This window comes from Trifolium pratense, linkage group LG4 (assembly GCF_020283565.1).
Source record: "Trifolium pratense cultivar HEN17-A07 linkage group LG4, ARS_RC_1.1, whole genome shotgun sequence".
Lineage (NCBI taxonomy): Eukaryota > Viridiplantae > Streptophyta > Magnoliopsida > Fabales > Fabaceae > Trifolium > Trifolium pratense.
Genome location: NC_060062.1, coordinates 36,371,846 through 36,386,006, shown reverse-complemented (window position 1 = coordinate 36,386,006; position 14,161 = coordinate 36,371,846). Strand labels below are relative to the sequence as shown.

The following is a 14,161-nucleotide window of genomic DNA, read 5'->3' as shown; positions in this document are numbered from 1 at the left end:
GGCGGTGAAAACTTCATATCAATATCATGATAACTAAAAAAAAAGAAAAAGATTAGAACGATAGGAGATTTAGAGACTCAAGAAGATGCACATCCTGAATGTTGCAAATTGTAAAAGATACCACCATGTGATCCCCTCAGCCACTTCGTAACGCCGGTGACAATAAACGTTCACCCCCAGCACCTCGTTTCCACTCCACTGTGGCCGAACACAAACTCCGCCATTTTAATTCACTCATACTCGTTTTTTGTCTCACCACTTTTTCATTCTCCCTCGCTTCCTCCGTCTTCATGCGCTCACCACCTCTCACACATCTGATTCTCCTCACACTAGTACCACTACGGCACCTTTTTTTTTTTTTTTAAGGAAAATGCTAAACAGTGCTCCCGAGGCACTAGTTAAGGATATAAATATGGAAATTTCATCTCGTAAATTGTGTATTCAATGCTTTAATATGTAAAAAGTTATTCTCTCTCATCATTAATTTTTTTATTTGTTTCTTTTTTTTAGTATGCTTAACTAGTGTCTCGGAGCACTGTTTAGCATGACCGTTTTTTTAATTACCTATTTCTATTTATTGATTGATGAAATTGCTCAGATTGATTGTGGCTGCGAATGCGATTGTTGCAGTATATTTTCTGTTTGAAATGTGTACTTCCGTTTGGGAAATTTCAAGAGGAGCAACACTGTTTCCTGAAGTGTTGCAAGTTTGGTTTGATTTTGGCCATTACCAGGTCCGTATTATATTTATATATAAATGTATGAAGGCCAGAAACAAAAAGGAAAAGAAGACTTCAAACATACAGGCCATGCGAAACTACTATCCGGACCCGTACCAAACACTAGTTAAAAAGTTATTATAAAAATTAACATTTTAATATTTTAATAATTCAAATTTCATAATTATCTAATACAAATTATTAAAAATTATAAGTTACACTTATATGTTTAATAAGTCACATCAAATTATTTTATCTTTAAAAAGGTGTCTAACAAATATTGCTACTTGAAAAATTAAAACGCGAATAGTTAAATAACGACTAAAAATTGAAAAAAAAAATTTATTATGACAAAGCAAAAATTCAAATATTTGAATTTTCCCACCACAAAACACAATTAAACCCAAACCAAATACCCAATAAGCATAAATCCAGTTCGGTAAAAAAAATCGAGTCAGCTCCTTATACACAGAATCCCCATACAACACTGTTGCTAAATTGTGGATGAAGACTGTGTTGTCATCTCACAGGTTTGAATGTTTATACTTTCATGAAAATTGCTCTATTTTCAATCCTTTGATTTAATTTCTTTTATGTATTTAAACAATTTCTTTGTTTTTGATATGTGTTTTTATCGATTATAACTTTGTGTTTGTAGTAAAAAAGGATTGGTTTGTATGTCATTTATATTTTGAATTTAATTTTTTTATTGTGAAAGTGAGTGCTCACAAAGTGTTTGAGGAAATGTCTCAATATGCCAAACCGATTGTTTTATAGCTTGGGTTGCAGGTTCTATCAATCTTATTTTGCTTTTCCTAGCTGGTTGGTTCTGCTCAAGGTTCATCAGAGGGAATAGATCGCTTTCAGGCTTCGAAGGACCGTCTGTCTTTCGGATAAGTCCATGGGGGTTCACCTATCATGACATTACTACTGTCTTCTGTTTTTTGCATAGTCTAGGATTGAAATGAGTTTTATTATTATTCTTTTCCTTTGTGCGATCCCCCGGTTGTATCCCAAACTCTTGATCCGTTGCTGCGGAGCTGCAGTTGAAGTTTTATTCGTTGCGTATTTTCTGTGAGCTCTGGTGTCAAGGCCGGGATCCTGAGTCAGTCGCGCTAATTAACTCATTCTCAGTCTTAGGAAATAGCAATGGTCATCAGAATTTGGTTACATGTGAACTGCAGAGTGTATTAAGTACCATCTGTTTTAGTGTTTCATCTACTAAGGCTCAGCTAGTAGTGGTGCTGTTTGTAACAGCTTTAGACAAGAGTTCATTCCATCCGTGTGGAGCTGAAATTTTAAGCACTATCAATTGAGGCGTGTTTTAGTACAATGGAATGGCTATTATAAGTGTTGCTATTTGGAATTGTTGTTATTTGTGGTGTTATTAAATTTTAGATACCAGGGATTGGCATTTTGTAGTGTTGGCATTGGTTGTGCTAAGCTACCAGTCTTGGTGTGTGGTGCTTTGCTAACCTTATGTAATGTTGTTAGAACTTGTTGTATTTGCCCTTTAGTACATCTTGTAATTGGGGATTTTGGTTTTTTAATATATGCTTTCTTTGCCTGTTCAATTTTTTTTTATTATGTACTAATTGAAAGATAGCTTAAATTGCCAAAAGTATGTTGATGTTGTAACAGAAAAAGGTAAGAATTTATTATGTATTGTAACAGCTCAAGAGTTAAGAAAGATATAAATTTTTGTTAGTATCTAGGCAAATATTTTAATGTGTAGCCAAAAATCAATAAGTTAAGAAACCTAGGAGTATGTGTAGTTTTCTGAAAATCATGTTAGAACATTGATATTAAGAGCATAGGAATACATGAGATGGGCTAGAGAAGAAATATGATGCTTAGATATTCAAGTGCTTATGTGTTTAATCAAGGAACCAAATTAACTTTGTTATTAAGGCTTGCCTTTGACATTTTAGGTCATCAATATAGAGACATGTAGGCTCAAATTTTGTACTTTTATTATTGAGTTTCTTTCTTTTTTGAAATCTCAAATTTTCTTCATTCGCATTTGTTTCAGAACTAGAGTTGATTCAAAATTGTCTCACAAAGATAGAAGATAATTTGATCCCTTTCTACCTTGTTCATGTTTGTGAAGATAATTTACCACTTATGCCTAAATCTGCCACTTAATATTCCATCTTCTTTAATTGGCTCAATATCTTATATTTAATCCAATGTAAGGTTATCTGTTTCATTCTCTTTGTTTGAATCGTCTTAGTAACATTATTGATTCACATAATTTTTCTTTTTATCCTTCTGCAGTTAAGTATGATCTTCTTTTAAATATGGGACTGTAATCGGAAATCTGATGTGGCCATGGAGATGTTCAGTGTAAGGTTGTCGGTTTCACACATTTAAGTTATTTTCTTCAGTTTGAAAGTCAATGTGCTGGAAAAAATGAATTTATTTCTTATAATGCAGGATGCAACTTTCATGAATATTGGCGGCTTATCGAAAGTGTGCTTTCATGAATATTTATAATTCATCTTCTCCCTGTGCATTTCACTGAACGTCTCTGTTGGTCTATTGATATTATTTTTCGGGAATAAATAATGAATGAGGAAATAGTCATTTTAGTCTTTAAAATAGATTTTTCCTCGTGCGTACGCAAGGGTACTCTGACTAGTTGGTTACAGTTCAGCAGCCCGGTCGAGTAGAGTTCATTGCCAGTATCATGAGCCCAACAACCCGCTCTAATTTACCCGGATTAGCTTCAATTTTGCAACCACAGGTATCTAACACAGGGAAGGCCACAACTCTTGGCAGTTGGCAAGGATATAGGAAGGAGTAGTCACAGAGACCACATATTTACCAATACTGAGTTCATCTACTGGATCTACTTTCAACACACATTCCCTTCCAGAGCCAAAATTAAGTCAATATCGTGGAACTTTGTCCTCGTTTGGTGCACGAAATCAAATGGTTCTTCAGTGGAAACCTTGAATCAATGCTCCACAGTTTCTATGGGGAAGTCCAAACTTATCTTCAGCGCAAACCAAAGCACCGGTTTGGCAAAGACCATCCATGGGACATCACCTTAAAACGAGCCATGCTTTCCCATACTCAACTCAAAGGAATTCCATTGTCAGTTCGTCCCAGCGGCATCACCATCATCACATTGGTTCGTCTCTATCAGGTTTGCCTTTTGAGAGCCACTTCGGTTTTTTCCCCAAGTCATCTGAAACTTCACTGATGAATAATTTTGGCTATAGTGGAATGAGTCTCGAGTACAATGATGGAAATTACATGCTTAATGCTGGCGTTTCTGGTAATGTCGGTGTTTCTATTCCAATAAATATGCCTGATAATTGTTCATCAAACTTCATCATGAGATCTTCTCTATACTTAGCCCTGTGTTTCTAAGTAATGGTCCTTATCCAGGACTTCTACCTACTACTATGGAGAGTTTATCTGACCGTGTTAGGAGTAGAAGGATCGATAACAATGGCAGCCAGGATGACAGCAAGAAGCTATTTCAGCTCGACTTGGATAAGATCAAAGTGGTGAAGATATGACGACTACATTGATGATAAAGAATATCGCAAATAAGTATGAACGATTAACTCATATCAATGCTTGTTTATTACTATTAACTTTGCTTTTTTCACTAGATGCCCAGATGATAACTTTGTTTATACCTCAAAAATGTTGTTAGCTGCTATCGATGAATATCACAAGGGCACCTATGATTTTCTCTATATACCAATTGACTTTAAGGTATTTGTTGTGCTTGTTGAAATAATGAGCTATTTATTTTTCTTGTGGAGTTGTTGTTTGATCCCCTGAGTTCTTATAATTTGTGAGGCTGATATCTTTTTCCACTCAATTGTAGAATAAATGCAATGCAATGTCGGTTATGCATTTATCAGCATGCTGTCACCCTCACTTCTCTTTCCATTCTTCCGAGGTTTGGTTCAGTAATGTTTTTTAGCATATTCTTTTATCATTCTGCTGCTCAATGAAAATGGCCTTGTTGTCTTGTTTTCTTCCTTTTTTGTTATCTTATTAAAATTAGTTTAGTAGTTGATGATCGGAAAAAGGTGAATTTTGCTTATATTTTGATCGGAAAACATTGTCTGTTCGGTATTAGATTGAAGCCTCTGTCCAGTATTTGATATGACACTAACACATATAGTTTACATTCAATCACTTTTATTTGTTAAAATTGTTACCTATGTGTATGTTTTACTGTCATATGCTAACTGTGTTCATACAAAATTTGTGTTCATACAATCTTTGTGTTAGGTCGTAGTCATACAAGAGAATGACCCTTCCAACTACATTAATATTCAGGCAGTTAAGTCAAGTGAGTTACAATTCAGCGATTCACTCGTATTCCCTACAAAGGGCGGTTTTCCTGTGAATTTGGATGCAAATTAACATTATATGAATGATGTACAGTTGCTAACAGATGTAGACTTTATATCATAAAGTGTACAAAAAGGAAAATATCATGTCACTGTCAATAACTTTAAAGACAACAATTGAAAAAGGAAAAATATGGTCAAGCTACAAATGTATTTAAAATCCATATATTGATTGGGAAAAGATATCCAAAGCTGCACATTGTTGTTCAATTTCAGATGAAAAGGAAATAGATTGGGAAAACACATGAGATTGCCTTAGCCAATTCACAATACCATCACCAACATCATCATCATCTAGCTTATTAGCAGCCCAGTCATCCAAATCCACAAGTTGACTAGCCCAGTCCTGATCAGATTTATCCATTAGATCATCTAACTTCACAAACTCACCAAGTTGACTTGTTGATGAAGTTAAAGGCAAACTTATATTATCAAGTGACTTCAAAGGAGCAGAGATAGGTTGCATTTGAGGAATGCTATCCATGACATTAAGTTCACTTGAATGTGAGGAGAAACCATTATTTTGAGGCATTAGATCATCCCACTCTATAACATCACTGAAATCCACAATGTCATTAATATTATCAAGTGACTTCAAAGGAGCAGAGATAGTTTGCATTTGAGGAATGCTATGCATGTCATCAAGTTCACTTGAATGTGAGGAGAAAACATTATTTTGAGGCATTGGATCATCCCACTCTTAACATCCGTGAAATCCATCATGTCATTAATACTAACAAGTTGTTTCAGAGTATCATCAGGTTGGCTTGCTTGTGGAGAGGTAACATTATCTGGCATATGAGCAGTGTTTTCCCTGAAACTAGTTTGATCACTCTGTTCCATATTTTTCAACATGTTAATTCTTTCGTCACAACACTGAATCTTGAGATCTACAAAGTTGATGAAACCTTTGAGTTGCTCCCCTTCCAAATTGTTAAAACATCTACCCCAGGTTGGATATTTGTTCTTTGTGATCTTTTTGCGCACTCTCAATATCTCAGCTTCAACCGCGTTCTTCTTATTTGCAAAATAGTCCTTCGCTTCAAATTTCGTTGGAGTTGTCTCATTCTTTTGTTGCTCATATTTTGTAAGCATGGATCGTAGTGTTCTGGGGTCTTGTGGCCAAGTCATGGGTTTACCGTCACGATCACCACCGTACACAATTAAGAAAGCTTCAACTTCAAAGTTGTTAGAAAACTCTGATACTTTTTTTGTTAATCCTTTACTTCTCTGATTGAAAGCTGATGTACGAACTTTCTCATTTTGAATGTGTTTCAAGGTTACTTTTCCACTCCCACGACCCATTTCTACAAATTTAAAAATAAAAATTATCAATAACAAAATTTTCTTTATGGAAAAATAAAAATAAACCTATAACATTCAATACATAGTTTACATACATAACATAAACAATAAAAAAGAACTTCGTCTGATATCATGTAATTATCTTTAACACATTATTCATAAGCAACAACAACAATATATATTTTTCAAAAACAGTAAATAAAACTACGATCTTAATAAAATATATAAAAAAATATAGCATACTAATTAAGAGAAAGAGAGATGAATTTATAAACCATAATATCAATGTCACATTATTAACAGTTGAAGAAGGTTGTTCAACTTTAACATGAAAATGTAGTAAAAAAAAACAAAAACTTAATTTAACATAAAGATTCACACTAAACAGTCATTCAACGCCCATTAATAACAAATAAAAAAGCATTTCATAAAATACAAAAGATTCATAAAAAAAGAAAGAAAGAAAAAACATGTATAAAAAATTATTACCTTTTATGATGGTGTGTATTAATAATGCTAGAAGCAAAAAAGAAGGTACCCGTATGTAGTAATGCAGTGCCAGTGTTAGATTATGTATTTATAAGTGTTAAAAGATATATTTACATGTGCTAATAAATGCTGATTGTAATAAAGATATTTTTACCGTTGCCAATAAATCTTTTCCTAAATATCTTTACTTGTGTTTCAAGACAAGATTGGAAAATATTAACATGTGCACTATGTGCACTTAGTGCACATGTTCAAATGACAAAAAAAATTTACTATTTTTTTCTATTAAAAAAAATTACTTTTTACTTTTAATTGAACTAATTAATATAGTTATTATATCTATGCTAAATCATGTTACGAAAACAAAACATCTATACTAAATTTAAAATCTTTTTATTTGGGTTTAAACGATCTCACTTTACTTTTTGGAAATTTTTGATTTTTTTTACCGATTAACCCTCCGGTCCTTTTTTATAATGAACACTTTGAAAAAATAACACACACAAAAAAAACTTATTATAAATAGTTATTTTCATTTAAAACTCTTATAAATTTAAACTTATTTCATGTATATCCTTCTTTAATTACTCTTAATTCAACTAATTTATTTATTTTTAATATTCTCTCTCATAATAAATAAAGGCATAAGTGAAATTCAACATTTAAAACTTTTTAAAATTGGTCAAAATTTCTTATAAAAATGACCAATTATATCACCAAAAAAAAATGACTAATTTTTTTCTCAAAGTGTTCATTATAAAAAGGACCGAAAGGAGTATATCATTAAGTAAGGGGCTTGATTAAGAGTTGTCAAATGGGATGTTTTTTCTTGAATGCTACTCAGAGCAATATCCCACCGAGCAAGATCAGTTAAGGGTAAACCTCAAATTTTTCGGCATAATGATTTCCTTCTCTATAAATGTAGGAAATACTAAATGACATAGATTTCACTATTAGCATACAATTAAGGCATCTATTCATACTCAATGACATAGATTAAGAGTTGTCGGCATAATGGTTTCCTTCTCTATAAAGGGTGTTTTGATGAATGATTTTAATGAGGGAAAATAATGATTTGAGGGAATTAAAATGATTTGAGTTAAAACTTATATGCATTTCTTTAGATGCTGTTTTTCCTGTTCCTCTCACAAAAAGGTAGTTATTTATATTTTTAATTAAAAAAAGAAAACGAAAAATGTTTTTAAATAAAAATAACTTTCCCAATGTATCTAGCACAGTAAAATTTGTGTATATGGAACTGTACATAAGTTTATTCATTTGTGAAATTCAAAGTATTTTGAAAAGGATTTGTTCCTTGCAAAAATGAGGAATTTTAAAATACACCTAATTAGAGAGAAATGACAATTCTCATGTGTTTAATTTGAATTAAATATAATATATTAATATTTGAAAAAAATTGAATTTTTAAATATTTAATAACTTAAAAAAAACTGTATTTTAGAATGAGTCAACGTCGGAGCTCCGAAATTGGTAAAAAACCATAAAATCGAACGAAAACGTAAAACCGACCCTAAACCCGACTATAACCCAAAAATCAGTAGAACAATTTAAAATCGACCCTAAACCTGACTTGAACCTTAAAACCGGACAAAAAACATAAAATAAACCTAACCCAAAAATATCGGCCAAAAACCTAAAATTGACTATAAACACTAAAATCGACACTAAACCCAAAAAATTGGCCGAAAAACCTAAAATCGGCCAAAAACTATAAAATTGAATATAATCGTAAAATTGGCCGAAAACCCAAAACATCGGCCAAAAAATCTAAAATCGACCCTAAACCCAAAAAACTAGGCCGAAAACCTAAAATCGGCAAAAAAAAACCTAAAATCGACTATAAACCCTAAAATTGGCCGAAAACCCAATAGATCGGCAAAAAAATCTAAAATCAACCATAAACCCAAAAACTCGGCCGCAAACCTAAAATCGGCAAAAAAAACCTAAAATCGACTATAAACCCTGAAATCGGCCGAAAAACCTAAAATCGACTATAAACACTAAAATCAACCGAAAACCAAAAAAATCGGCCGAAAAACCTAAAATCGACCCTAAACCCAAAAAATTGGCCGAAAAACCTAAAATCGGCCAAAAACTCTAAAATCGAAAAAACCGGCCATAAACACAAAAAAATTGGCCGAAAACCTAAAATCGGCCAAAAAACCTATACATCCTAAAATCGGCCAAAAACCCAAAAAATTGGTCGAAAGGCTAAAATCGGCCAAAAAAAACCTAAAATCGACTATAAACCCTAAAATTAATTACCTATATTATATGGTAATATTTATCCAAGTGATTAAATAAATAAAAGTTGAAATAAAAGACATATCATGTCATCAAATATGTCATTTTATGAAGCATGCAAAAAATGCTTCTCTCCGCTATTTCTTCGCAAATCAGCTGAGAAAAAAAAACATAGGTGGTGCCCACGTATTTTTAGGCCAATCTCGCCCGTTTTTCTGCTATGCCAAGCAGAAGAAATCTTACTTTTTCTTCAATCTCTCTCGTCTTAATTTCTCTCTACTTTAATTCACCTATACTGCCAAATAATCACTTCAATAGTTCAATCTTAAACTCTTTTACCAAATTAAGCTAACACCTCACATTTAACTTAAGTAAAAAATGGGATGTTTTCTGTTTAGGCCTCCAATGGTTTTTTTCCCTCCGGATTTCACTTTTTTGCCCTTTAGTAAAAACTTCGGTTGAAAAAAAATTCAATTTCTGTTAACCGAATTTTTCCATAATTTGAATTAGAAAAAATTTAGGTTTGTGCGAACCGATGTTTTTATCAAGGGAAAATTTGGATTTTTCGGTATAAAAGATACGTTGGGGGCCTGAAGAGAAAACATCAAAAAAATTGTTGCGACAACCAATCATTAGTTGATTCAGTGATGATTAGCGCTGAACTTTGTAGGGAGGACCACGGTTTGATCCTCCGCAACTGCAACTGGTAGGGGCTGAAACCACTTGATTTCAGAATTGTCCCCCGAACAAGATTAAACTTGTGGTGAAAGGAAAAAAATTGTTATGACAAAGCAAAAATTCAAATATTTGAATTTTCCCACCACATTTGTTTATGCATGAAGACAAAACACAATTAAACCCATCCCAATAAACATAAATCAAGTTCGCTCACAAAAAAAAAAATGGAGTCAGCTCCTCATACAAAGAATCCCCATATACCCCTGCCTCACAAAGTCAGGTTTGAATGAAGACTGTGTTGTCATCTCACAGGTTTGAATGTTATACTTTCATGAAAATTGCTTTATTCTCAATCCTTTGATTTGATAATTCTTGAAGAAATTTCTTTTATGTATTTAAACGATTTCTTTGTTTGAAGTAAAAAAGGAATGGTTTGAATGTCATTTATATTTTGGATTTAATTTATTTATTGTGAAAGTGAACGCTCACAAAGTGTTTGAGGAAATTTCTCAATAAGCAAAACCGATGGCTTTGTGGTTTTATTTTTTGCCCTTTTATCTTATCTTTAATATTTGTGCTCTTATATGAAATCATATATGCAAATTTCATGAGATGTATTAAGTAGGACTTTTCTTGCTATCCAGGGACACGATTGAATCACATATCGAGTCTATTGTAAGTTTCATGAGTCTAATGTGTTACTGATGCAAATTATTTATTGAGTTTGTTATTATCAATATAGAGACATGTAGGCTCAAATTTTGTACTTTTATTGAGTTTCTTTCTTTTTTGAAATCTCAAATTTTCTTCATTCGCATTTGTTTCAGAACTAGAGTTGATTCAAAATTGTCTCACAAAGATAGAAGATAATTTGATCCCTTTCTCCCTTGTTCATGTTATTGAGGATAATTTACCTCTTATGCCCAAATCTGCCACTAAATATTTCATCTTCTTTAATTGGCTCATCTTATATTTAATCCAATGCAAGGTTACTGTTTCATTCTCTTTGTTTGAATCATCTTAGTAACATTATTGATTCACATAATCTTTCTTTTTATCCTTCTGCAATTAAGTATATGATCTTCTTTTAAATATGGGACTGTAATCGGGAATCTGATGTGGTCATGGAGATGTTCAGTGTAAGGCTGTCAGTTTCAGACATTTAAGTTATTTTCATGAGTTTGAAAGTCAATGTGCTTAAAAAAATGAATTATGGTGCAGGATGCGACTTTCATGATTATGGGAAGCGTTTCGAAACCTTTGGCTTGGCAAAGACCATCCATGGGACATCACCTTAGTACATCGAATGGAACGAGCATGCTTTCCCATACTCAAGTCAGCAATTCCTTTGTCAGTTCGTCCCAGCAACATCACCATCATCACGTTGGTTCTGCTCCATCAGGTTTGCCATTTGAGAGGCACTTCGGTTTTTTCCTGAAGTCATCTGAAACTTCATTGATGAATAATGTTGGATATAGTGGGATGAGTGTAGGGAACAATGAAGGAAATTACATGCTTAATGCCGCATTTCCGGTAATGTCGGTGTTTCTATTCGAAGAAATATGCCTGATAATTGTTCATCAAACTTCAGCATGAGATCTTCTCTTATACTTAGCCCTGTGTTTTTAAGTAATAGTCCTTATCCAGGACTTCTACCTACTGCTATGGATAGTTTATCTGACCGTGTTAGGAGTAGAAGGATCGATAACAATGGCAGCCTAGTTGACAGCAAGAAGCTATTTCAGCTCGACTTGGATAAAATCAAAAGTGGTGAAGATACGAGGACTACAGATCGCAAATAAGTATAAACGATTAACTCATATCAATGCTTGTTTATTAATAACTTTGCTTTTTTCACTAGATGCCCAGATGATAACTTTGTTTATACCTCAAAAATGTTGTTAGCTGCTATTGATGAATATCACAAGGGCACCTATGATTTTCTCTATATACCAATTGACTTTAAGGTATTTGTTGTGCTTGTTGAATTAATGAGCAATTTATTTTTCTTGTTGAGTTGTTGTTTGATCCCCGGAGTTCTTATAATTTGTGAGGCTGATATCATTTACCCCTTAATTGTAGAATAAATGCAATGCAATGTCGGTTATGAGTTTATCAGCATGCTGTCACCCTCACTTCTTTTTCCGTTCTTCCGAGGTTTGGTTCAGTAATGCTTTTTAGCATATTCTTTTATCATTCTGCTGCTCATTGAAAATGGTCTTGTTGTCTTGTTTTCTGCCCTTTTTGTTATCTTATTAAAATTAGTTTAGCAGTTGATGATATTCTGGCATTTATTACGGAAATGGTGACTTGTAAAAGGCTAGTTTTTCCCAAGTGTCAAACTCACTGATACGTCCTGTTTTGCAGACATTCAATGGGAAAAAGTGGGAAAAGTTTAATAGTGAAAAAGTTTGACTTATGCTTGAATCCAAGGGAAGAATGCCCTTGCGAACCATTTCCAAAATTCAAGTTAAAGGTGAATGTTGCTTATATTTTGATCGGCAAACATTCTCTGTTCGGTATTAGATTGAACCTTTGTCAGGTTTCTGATATGACACTAACACATATAGTTTACATTCAATCACTTTTATTTGTTAAAATTATTACCTCTGAGTATGTTTTACTGTCAATGCTAACTGTTTTCATACAAACTTTGTGTTAGGTCGTAGTCATACAAGAGAATGACCCTTCCAACTACATTAATATTCAGGCAGTTAAGTCAAGTGAGTTACAATTCAGCGATTCACTCCGATTCCCTACAAAGCGCGGTTTTCCTGTGAATTTGAATGCAAATTAACATTATATGAATGATGTACATTTGCTAACAGATGTAGATTTTATATGATAAAGCGTTTTGGTGAAGATATCTTTCTATGTTCCTCTTTTGTACAAATACTTTTGAAAACAAGTGCTTATTTAAAATAAAGACATCAGAATAATCATATGGCTAATCATAGAATACTAAAACAAGTGTACAAAAAGGAAAATATCATGTCACTGTCAATAACTTTAAAGACAACAACTGAAAAAGGAAAAATATGGTCAAGCTACAAGTGTATTTAAAATCCATATATTGATTGGGAAAAGACATCCAAAGCTGCACATTGTTGTTCAATTTCAGATGAAAAGGAATTATCTTGCCATTCGAACACATCAGGTTGCCTTAACCAATTCACAATACCATCACCAACATCATCATCATCTAGCTTATTAGCAGCCCAGTCATCCAAATCCACAAGTTGACTAGCCCAGTCCTGATCAGATTTATCCATTAGATCATCTAACTTCACAAATTCACCAAGTTGATTTGTTGATGAAGTTGAAGGCAAACTTATATTATCAACTGACTTCAAAGGAGCAGAGATAGGTTGCATTTGAGGAATGCTATGCATGACATTAAGTTCACTTGAATGTGAGGAGAAAACATTATTTTGAGGCATCGGATCATCCCACTCTATAACATCCGTGAAATCCATCATGTCATTAATACTAACAAGCTGTTTCAGAGTATCATCAGGTTGGCTTGCTTGTGGAGAGGTAACATTATCTGGCATATGAGCAGTGTTTTCCCTGAAACTAGTTTGATCACTCTGTTCCATATTTTTCAACATGTTAATTCTTTCATTACAACACTGAATCTTGACATCTACAAAGTTGATGAAACCTTTGAGTTGCTCCCCTTCCAAATTGTTAAAACATCTACCCCAAGTTGGATATTTGTTCTTTGTGATCTTTTTGCGCACTCTCAATATCTCAGCTTCAACCGCGTTCTTCTTATTCGCAAAATAGTCCTTCGCTTCAAATTTCGTTGGAGTTGTCTCATTCTTTTGTTGCTCATATTTTGTAAGCATGGATCGTAGTGTTCTGGGGTCTTGTGGCCAAGTCATGGGTTTACCGTCACCATCACCATCGTACACAATTAAGAAAGCTTCAACTTCAAAGTTGTTAGAAAACTCAGATACTTTTTTTGTTAATCCTTTACTTCTCTGATTGAAAGCTAAATTACGAACTTTCTCATCTTGAATGTGTTTCAAGGTTACTTTTCCACTCCCACGACCCATTTCTAAAAATTTAAAATTAAAAATTATCAATAACAAAATTTTCTTGATGGAAAATTAAAAATAAACCTATAACATCCGATACATAGTTTACATACATAACGTAAAAAAGAACTTCGTCTGATATTATGTAATTAAATCTTTAACACATTTTTCATAAACAACAACAATATATCTTTTTTGAAAACAGATAAATAAAACCATGATCTTAATAAAATATATAGAAAATATAGCATACTAATTAAGAGAAAGAGAGATGAATTTA

General features: G+C 33.1%; 2 protein-coding genes across 5 annotated transcripts; one reads left to right on the top strand and one right to left on the bottom strand.

The window, feature by feature from the left end:
* The first annotated feature begins 1,056 nt into the window (after positions 1 to 1,056).
* On the top strand, positions 1,057 to 12,722 carry LOC123920716. 4 transcript variants are annotated; one of them, XR_006813744.1, is made up of 6 exons: positions 1,057 to 1,249; positions 2,997 to 3,065; positions 3,156 to 4,283; positions 4,390 to 4,451; positions 4,567 to 4,641; positions 4,980 to 6,362. XR_006813744.1 is itself a non-coding variant. In XM_045973021.1 (6 exons), exons 3-6 carry the CDS (start codon positions 4,399 to 4,401, stop codon positions 12,633 to 12,635), a joined length of 372 nt encoding a protein of 123 aa, XP_045828977.1. In that variant the 5' UTR covers positions 1,161 to 1,249; positions 2,997 to 3,070; positions 3,156 to 4,398; the 3' UTR covers positions 12,636 to 12,722. The 4 variants fall into 4 exon arrangements, 2 of the variants coding, with proteins under 2 accessions (XP_045828977.1, XP_045828978.1); XR_006813743.1 differs by having other exon boundaries at positions 1,064 to 1,249; positions 1,509 to 3,065; positions 4,980 to 5,475; XM_045973021.1 differs by lacking the exon at positions 4,980 to 6,362 and adding exons at positions 12,206 to 12,314; positions 12,501 to 12,722 and having other exon boundaries at positions 1,161 to 1,249; positions 2,997 to 3,070; positions 3,156 to 4,451.
* A 175-nt stretch (positions 12,723 to 12,897) lies between these two features.
* LOC123922586 lies at positions 12,898 to 13,899 on the bottom strand. The gene has a single exon (XM_045975287.1). The coding sequence runs from the start codon at positions 13,897 to 13,899 to the stop codon at positions 12,898 to 12,900; it is 1,002 nt and encodes a 333-aa protein (XP_045831243.1).
* Positions 13,900 to 14,161: the final 262 nt, after the last annotated feature.